Source organism: Herpailurus yagouaroundi, unplaced genomic scaffold (assembly GCF_014898765.1).
Source record: "Herpailurus yagouaroundi ecotype Mexico unplaced genomic scaffold, PumYag 195, whole genome shotgun sequence".
Classification (NCBI taxonomy): domain Eukaryota; kingdom Metazoa; phylum Chordata; class Mammalia; order Carnivora; family Felidae; genus Herpailurus; species Herpailurus yagouaroundi.
The window spans coordinates 14,588,224-14,597,043 of record NW_024412426.1 but is presented as its reverse complement, the minus strand read 5'-3'; the positions used below and the strand labels follow the sequence as shown (position 1 = coordinate 14,597,043).

Here is an 8,820-nt window from a genome sequence, read left to right as displayed (position 1 = left end):
ACACACACACACACACACACACACACACACACACACACACACACAATTTATAATTACAAAAGGGTTTTTTCCTTAGCTGTAACTTTAACATATAATATCAATCTGTACCATAGAGGTTTTGAGAAAGTACTGCAGAGAAATTCACCAGTGCTTGGGACAGTGGCCTCTGTGGTCCAGATATCTTAGATAACCTGAAGTGGTCTTGCCTAGCCAAGAGAAGCATATCCACTGTGGACTGGAAAAACATATTTTCTACAAATAAGTCATACTAATTATGATTCAATTTTCAGTCTTTGCCACATAATGTTACAAATCAAAAGATGATCTAGAATACCCTACCGCCACTAACAGAACACTTGCATTTTCTCATCTGACCCACACAACCAGAAAATTATTTCAGTGCATACTAACTAAGCTCTTCCAAGGAGAGTATATAGCTAGGGCCACTCTAAATACATAGACGAGGTATTAATCCATCACATATAATGCATACCTTTTAGCATTGGAGTTTGAGTCTGTCATGGAACACTGGTATGAAAATCTGATGGACAGTTTAACTTGATACATATGGGATACATTAATCATCAATTTTATTGAGAGCCAGAATTATCTTTAAAATAACTTTTAAATCAGTGTAAGCTGTTTTTGACTCTCCAGATTTATTCTTCTCAGTTTTTCTCTTTAGCTAATTTAAAACTTTGTATGTTAGCTGCTATTCTGGCCAAAGAGAAAGTTTTTACATTGTTACGGCACCATTGTTATTTCTTTCTTTCTAATTTAGGGATTGCATCCTCTTCTACCTTGCCTCTAAAGGAAGAAGTTGGATTTCATTAAACTTCTTTTTTTTAATGTTTATTTATTTTTGAGAAAGAGAGAAAGAAAGAGAGGAATTTCATTAAGCTTCTTATCCTTAAGGCAATAATGGGTTTTTAAAGGAATACAAAGAGAAGGAAGTATGTCGCAAACCTCTTAAGAATTTCACAATTATATTTGTCTTAAATTATGACAAAATTTTGAAATTTTGAAAAGTTTTATGCTTATGTACATTCTCTGATGGTAGTTAATTGTTTATAACATAATGCATTTGAGCTATAAGTAGACCTGCAAAAGTGTTTTATGCTCTTTGTTATTTTTGGTGGTCTTGTTAACTGTATTCCAGTATATTGCAGAATAAGCCTTGCAGCAGTAACACAAGAATGAAGAATTAATTTGTGGATGTTCACCCACAGATAACATGATTATCATTTTATAAGTACAATTAGAAAATTTATTTTTAAAATACAAAACTTAAACTAATTCTGATGTTTACAATTAGAATAACTTTTGATTTTAGGTAGTAGTGATGGTTCTGAACTAAGTGAAGAGACCTCATGGCCTGCTTTTGAGAGGTAAGAAAAATTGTCCATTTGAACTGCTTTGAGCTGAGTTGGTCTTTCTTAAAAGATCATAAACATTTTAACAGATAAAATTTGTTACATATCTGGAAGGGACTATTTATAAGCTTACAACTGGTGGCAGAAATTAGAAGTTGATATTTAAGTCTGGAATTGAGTCTTAGCTCATAAATATATGTTTATTTGGTGCCTTGACACGAGGATTTGAATTTTAGTACCTTTAAAACAGTAATAACCAATCATACTCACCTTATCTACTTACGTGTTTGAAGTAAAATTATTGCCTTAAATTCTGGTTCATTTCAGTAGTTTTAAGGCATTTAATAGAATGGTCTACTTCATTCTCTGCTACCTTGTCAGGGGCAAAAGGACTTTAGTAAATTTTAAATTATACTATAAGTAAAGCAGCTTAGAGTTTGAGTTTAAATTGTCAGCAACTCAGAGTTTACATACAGCACACAGATTTATGCTGAAATGCTCTAAGTCACGCTCCGTTCTCCTTTCTTTAGGGCTTTAAGTAGTGGAAGTTGTGCTCTTCCTGCAGTAAATCCCATGCTGTATTGATCTGCCAGTATAAGATCTCCTTAAAAATGTAGCCAAACAGCACAAATAATTTATTTACTAAATATCCATTAGGACTCTTATATTGTCTTTGGCCATTTCAGTTCTTCCATTTTCGGATTTATAAGATGCTTGACTCTTGCCAAAATAATTGCCCCCTTTTGTACGTAAACTGGACATCCTAAGTTTCTAAGCAGCAGAGTGTAGTTGAGATTGAATTTAGAGTATGGAGTTGAAAATAGTTACCTAACGCCCTATCAGTCACTTCTTAATAGAAAATAATTTTATTAACTATACATTTGAAATTAAACTATATTGGAACTGGAAAATTATATTCTTGTTCTTGATGAAACTTCGTAACCATTTCTCTCCATTATGTGATTAACATGCTGTTTGTAAACCCAACATTTCAAAGTACTTTTAAGCCTTTCTACTCTACTTGTCAGTGTTATCAACTCTTACTCTTTGCTTTGGGGGGATCTTACCTTGTTTTTGCGTACTATTTCTCTTCCAGCTTTTACATTCAGTCTCTTTATTAAGGTTTGCGTGAAACGAGAAAAACATGAGAGTTGCCTCTGGCATGCTGTCGGTACAAGTCATTTTAGTTCTTTCCCTCTAGGAAGAGCATCATATGTTGGTTATAGAGTATACTGTAATCTTTAGATAAAAAAATATTAATGGAAAAAGTGTTTGTCAGTTTGAATGAGTTATAAGTGAGTGAGTAACCAGGACGGTGTCGTGTTCAGTAATCTGTCCATCCTCGTCCCAGCAGGTTACTTCTGAAGACTGTATGTAACGATGTTACCTTCACATCTCAAAACAGTATATTTCTTTTATGACACATGTTTTGCTTTGCAGACATTTTCAGCTAAAAAAAAAATCTGTCTTTGCGCCAAGTTTAAATCTGTGGCTCTTGGAACATTTTGAGATCAAATTAATGCTTCTCAGCAAGATTGAGATGTGGAATAACAAAAAGTAAATAAAGAACGAGGATGTTTAAAATACTGCTTGTAGATAGTGGATTTGAAAATAGTACTCTGAATGTTAAATCACTCTGTGTTCTTATTTACTACAGAGACATCAAGTATGTTGCTGCCTAAGTTGCTAAAGTAATGCTTTTTGCTTTAAATAACATTTCCCAACAGTGCTACTTTTGGCTTTTCCCAGGCAAAGACGTGTTGGTGTTTCTATGTGTGTGTTTATTTCCTTTGTTAAGTATTACATGCCATTTTGGGTAAATATGAATTCAAACCATTTTTATCATTTGTTGGCTTCATCATTTATTTCAGTTGATGTAGAAATAAAATAATGCCTTTATTACCCAGCTCCTCTCCTTTATCAGTTTTCTTGGATTTAATGTAAAGGATAGAGAGGAAAATAAGATGTTTAGGCCACATTAAGTTTACAGCCCACATCGTTTTTAGGTGTCTTCATAGGGACATGTAATAAAAGTGAATTATTTATATAAATCCAGATACCATTTTTGAACTGGAATCGAAGAACTGGAATAGAAACAAAAGGGTTTTCGAAGTATTTTCCAGGTTTTGATAGTATTGGTTATAAATAACTTTCATTATTTTAGCAGATTTATGAAAGCAAATGTATATAAAATGTATAGTATTACTAACACCTGTAAGTATATCTAGAATCAATAGAAGACATTTTTTTTAATCTATGCTGCATGCTTAAGAAAGGAGCCACCACATTTAGATTTAGAAAGGATTTAGAAAGCTATATTACAGGAAGAAATTATATTGTTCTAGGTATCAATGATTGTGTGAATAAAAGCATATGTAATATATACAATTTATAATGGAATCCAACAGGAACAGATTATACCATTCTCTCGGCCCGGTGACACGAGTGGCACGAAATGGCTATCGAAGCCACATGAAGGCCAGCAGGTACAATCCCCCTGCATCCAGGGGTCACAGAACTCCCCTCTGGTGGTGGTGATTGGCTTAATGGGTGTAATCTCACAGTATCTCTGTTCTTTCTCAGCTAATTGGTTTATCAGCTAAAAAAATACCCAAGAAAACTTGCTTTCCGAGATTTAATCTAGAGAGAAATTTGGACTTCTCTTTCCGATCCACTGAGCTAGTTGCAAAATAATTCCAAGTTGGTAGCCTTGTAACCATACAGGTCTTTCTAATGCTGCTAGTTATTGGATGAGCAATATAAAAATCCACTTATTATTCAAAGGCTACTTACTGTCATAGCATTTACTTTGCTAATAAGTCTCCATTCATTTTATCTTTGTTAAGAATTTTTTAGATAAACTGCAGGTCCAGAATTTAGACAAGTCTATTTCAGTAAATATTTGTTCGTTTCAACTTCCGTTTGTTCAGTGTTTATGTAGTTTTACCAGGTCTCTTTCTGCACCATATTAGCTGCGGAAAGAAATGAGAATTTTAGATTGATTGGGGGCTGGAGGCTAATGGTAACGGGTAATCAGCCACCTCATACTACAACAGAATAGCCAACTTCAAAAGTGAACTTTATATCAATTTGGTGTCTAATCTCTCTGTGTATACCTCCCTGAATATAAACAGCTCTAACATGAAATTTCTAGTGGTCTCTAGGTTTTTAAGTCACTTTGAAGACACCTAAATAATCATAAAGGGATAAACTGGCAAACTGCACAGTTTTTGTCTGTGTTGTAGGAATTCTGCAGATCATGTCAGATCACCAGAGAATGTCAGATTAAGTTATTCTTGTTTTAAATATAGGACCTTAAGTCCGTTGGGGAAAGATATTTGAATGTTTGATTATTTTGTGATGGTTTTCTTAAGATATATGAAAAGGAAATCTTGAGTTTTGTAGTTATTCCTTCCTTAGAGAGCTGTTAGGCTATAAGGCTATAACCAAACACTTACACATTGACAGCGTTTAAATGTCATTAAAATTTATCATAGTACGCCAGTTTTTTAAATATGTTGTTATTGCCTGTATTACTTCTCTCATCTACTTTAGAATTAATTTAAGCATGGGTTTTCTTTTCCCTTTCCTCCTTTTTTTGAGTTTCTGCTATTTTTATTTAGAGTTTTGTATGCTTAAATACTTGTAACAAAAAGAATCCTCATCTTTCCTACCAAGACTTAAAATTTCTAATGGGAAAAAAGTGTACAGCAGTGATGCAATGTAGCATGTAAGAAGAAAAAAGTCTTGGGGGTGCCTGTGTGGCTCTGACTCTTGGTTTCTGTTCAGGTCATGATCTCAAAGTTCATGAGTTCAAGCCCTGTATCGGGCTTTGCACTGACAGTGCAGATCCTGCTTGGGATTCTCTCTCCCTCTGCCCCTCCTCTGCTCTCTCTCTCTCTCTCTCTCTCTCTCTCTCTCTCTCTCAAAATAAACATTATAAAAAAAGAAGAAAAAGTCTTAAATCCATAATTTAATCTTCACTAAAGTGAATTGCTCTATTCTTTCTAAATTATGCTTGTTCAAATATGTCATAAAGTGTGTTTTTAACCATCTGACTTTAATAACTTCCTGATTAAACTTTTGTGACAGTTTATAAATTTCATATCAGTAAACCTTTGTAATTGTCAGTGTCTTCTTGTTCTGAACACAGTAACAAAGTTTTACCATTAAGAGCGGTTACATTTCATTTAAGTACCTGCTTTGTAACTACTGTACCCAAAAGCTCTTACATGTTCTTTTCTTCATTCCATTGTTACAGTTCCGCAGAATCAGAAGATTTGGCAGTGCATTTATATCCAGGAGCTGTTACTATTCAAGGTGTTCTCAGAAGAAAAACTTTGTTAAAAGAAGGCAAAAAGCCCACAGTAAGATCTTATCTTATATTTTAACACACCTCTAAAAATATGCAAATGTATAGGGCCCTAAAAAATATGAAGACAATTGAAGTAAAACCAAATACATGGTTCAACTGAAACAATTTGAAATACACATTTGCCTCACTGCGTTTCTTAATTTAGACTTCAGTTAAATCATTCATTTTAGGGTGTTTACATCAAGGAGCTCCTGTTCCCTCAGTCCCCTAATGTAGTTCTTACACAAAACCATTTCACAGAGAAACTTGAAAGTATATGCTGTTATGAAGTATTTTAGTAATAAGTTTAGGAAAAGAACAGAGAGTAACAACCCTAAAAAATGGGATTCAACTAATTTTGTTTTGTCAGTCCTAACTTGTTTATTTAAATCTTCTGTAATGCAGTTTTGTTTTCCTTCATGAAATGAAACCCAGGTATTTAATGTCCTTCAAACCATAGTTATATTTTTTAAAAAAATGATAACAGTGGCACAAAGCCTTTGTACGTAACCTAGAAGCTTCTTCTTCCCCAACAGCAGCAAGTAGTTGGACTACTAAAGAAAGAGAATTTTGTTTTCTCAAATAATGGTATAATTTATCTAGCTTGGAATTAAAACTTCAACGTATATCCAGACGTAACACTTTTGAAGCTACAAAGGCTTCTTAAAACATAAAAATGGTTTGCATCTAAGCAATCTGATTTTGCTGCCTGTGTTACACAGTAAACCTCAGGCACATATAGTTAGGAAGCTACACTAGGCCAGCTCACAAACTAGGAGTAGCATGTCGGGTAGGATATTACTACACAATTGTGCACCAGATGCTGGAATAGATCAGCAAACAAGATGAGGCCAAGTGCCTGCCTTGTGGGGATGACATTCCAATGAGGACAAATAGAAAGTAAGCCCTTGAAATAAGGTGATGGGGTGGCAGATGAGAGGGTGAGGAGAGGTATCAGCACACTGAGGCTTCCACGCTGTCATGGGAATGAAGAAGGCGGGTTAGCTGTGTGAGGATCTCCAGCTCAGGAGGCAAGAAGACCCATGTGGCTGAGGCACGGAAGGTGGAGGAGGCGAAGTCAGAACAGTCAGCGTTGCTTGATGGATGTATTTGATGCGGTGTGTGAGAGAACGTGGAAGTGAAGGTGGTGTCTGGGTTTAGGGCTGAGCTCGATGAATGTTGGGCACGTTTATTGAAATGGGGAAAGTTTTTTCCAAGAGGGGCTGGTCAGTCTTGGCTGAGTTCACTTTATGCATTTAAGTGGAGATGTCAGTTTGGCTGTAAAGAATACAGTTCAAAAGTTCAGCAGAGAGGTGGTGGCCAGAGATAGAGATTTGGGACTTGTTAGCATACAGATGGTATTTGAAGTATGAGACCGGATGAGACAGATTATCTATGAAGAAAACAGGGCAGGGATAGAACTCTGTAACATGTAAAGGTCTGCTGTAAGAAAAGCAGAGAGAACGAAGGAACTGTTAATCAGAGAAGCATAGCAGTTAAAAGTATTTCAAGAAAGGAGTGGCCAGCTGTGTCGGATGTTGCTAAGAGGTTGTGACAAGAACAGAGGCTTTGGGGGCGCCTTGGTGGTTCGGTCAGTTAAGCATCTGACTCTTGGTTTCGGCTCAGGTCACGATCTCACGGCTTTGTGTGTTTGAGCCCCGCATTGGGCTCTGTGCTGGCGGCACAGAGCCTCCTTGAGATTCTCTGTCCCTCTCTTGCTGCCCCTCCCCCACTTATGCTGTCTCTGTCTCTCTCAAAATAAATAAATAAACTTAAAAATATTAAAAAGAAGAAAAAAAGAACAGAAGCTTTGATAAAATGTCAGTGATCAGTAACCTTGACCGCAGCAGCCTAACTGAAAGTAAGTTGAAGAGAAAATGGGCAAGATGGAAGTGGAGTCAGGAATTAGAGCCACCTTGCAAGAAGTTACAGGAGCAGAGAAATTGGCTGCTATCTAGTGGGGCAGGGAGTGGGGCAGTGGAGGGATTTTCAAAGATGAGAATGCTGTTGTTAAGCCTCATTTGTATAATGATGGTAGAGGGGGAGAAATCAAAAAACAGTGGAGAGGGATTAAATTACAAAAGCAGGTTTCTTGGGGCGCCTGGGTGGCGCAGTCGGTTAAGCGTCCGACTTCAGCCAGGTCACGATCTCGCGGTCCGTGAGTTCGAGCCCCGCGTTAGGCTCTGGGCTGATGGCTCAGAGCCTGTTTCCAATTCTGTGTCTCCCTCTCTCTCTGCCCCTCCCCCGTTCATGCTCTGTCTCTCTCTGTCCCAAAAATAAATAAACGTTGAAAAAAAAAATTAAAAAAAAAAAAAAAAAACAGGTTTCTTGAGGAAGTGAGAGTAGGAAGCTAGGGTGTGAAAAGAGAGTGGAGTTTCTCCTTTGATAGAAGCAGCATTAACTATTCTGTTGTAGCGAGAAGAAAGGCTAAGTATGTGGGTCTACAAACAGGTGGTTAGATGGCATTGGCCTGGGAAGATGAGGTAGTCCTCACTAGACTTCAGCTCTTTTCCTCCGAGAAGTGTGCGATGCTGTCATGAGAGGGTGGAGTACTACAGTTTTTAAGAGAAGGAATGAAATCGTTGTCTCCAGAGAAAGAATATAATGACTTGATGGGGTAAAAGTGAAGTGCTATTGATTTCTAGTTGAGATTGCTGGTTATAATTTTATCAGTTGGCACAATTATGTGATTTCTCCAGCAATATTCGGTTATTGTAATGTGCCAAGTAATCAGATGGTTAGATTTAAATAGGGCTAGGGCTATATCGGGACAGAGGGATGGTGAGATGCCAGTGTTTGGAAGGGAACGGATATAGTGCTGGACCGTGTGGTCCTGGCTAAATATGGAGAGAGGGAAAGGAGGATACGGGATGGGGAGGCAGTGGCAAGGCTAGATAATGAGCCTGGGTGGCTCAGTTATAAGCATCCGACTTCGGCTCAGGTCATGATCTGACGGTTCGTGAGTTCAGGCCCTCATCAGGCTCACTGCTGTCAGCCTGGAGCCCGCTTCGGATCTCTGTTCCTCTCTGCCCTTCCCCACTTGCATTCTCTCTCTCTCTCTCTCTCTCTCTCTCTCTCTCTCTCTCTCTCTCT

The 8,820-nt window shown here is 37.2% G+C and overlaps 1 protein-coding gene across 6 annotated transcripts in view; it reads left to right on the top strand.

Annotated features, from left to right (window-relative positions):
- The window catches only part of RALGPS2 (Ral GEF with PH domain and SH3 binding motif 2), a 170,686-nt gene that overhangs the window by 139,567 nt on the left and 22,299 nt on the right, over positions 1-8,820 (top strand). For 4 of the 6 annotated variants that reach the window (XM_040446660.1, XM_040446657.1, XM_040446658.1 and 1 more), the window contains 3 exons: positions 1,334-1,388; positions 3,782-3,859; positions 5,635-5,740. In XM_040446660.1, coding sequence (XP_040302594.1) covers positions 1,334-1,388; positions 3,782-3,859; positions 5,635-5,740 — 239 coding nt within the window. The remainder of the gene's footprint in view (positions 1-1,333; positions 1,389-3,781; positions 3,860-5,634; positions 5,741-8,820) is intronic. The other 2 variants (XM_040446662.1, XM_040446661.1) reach the window with 1 other exon arrangement.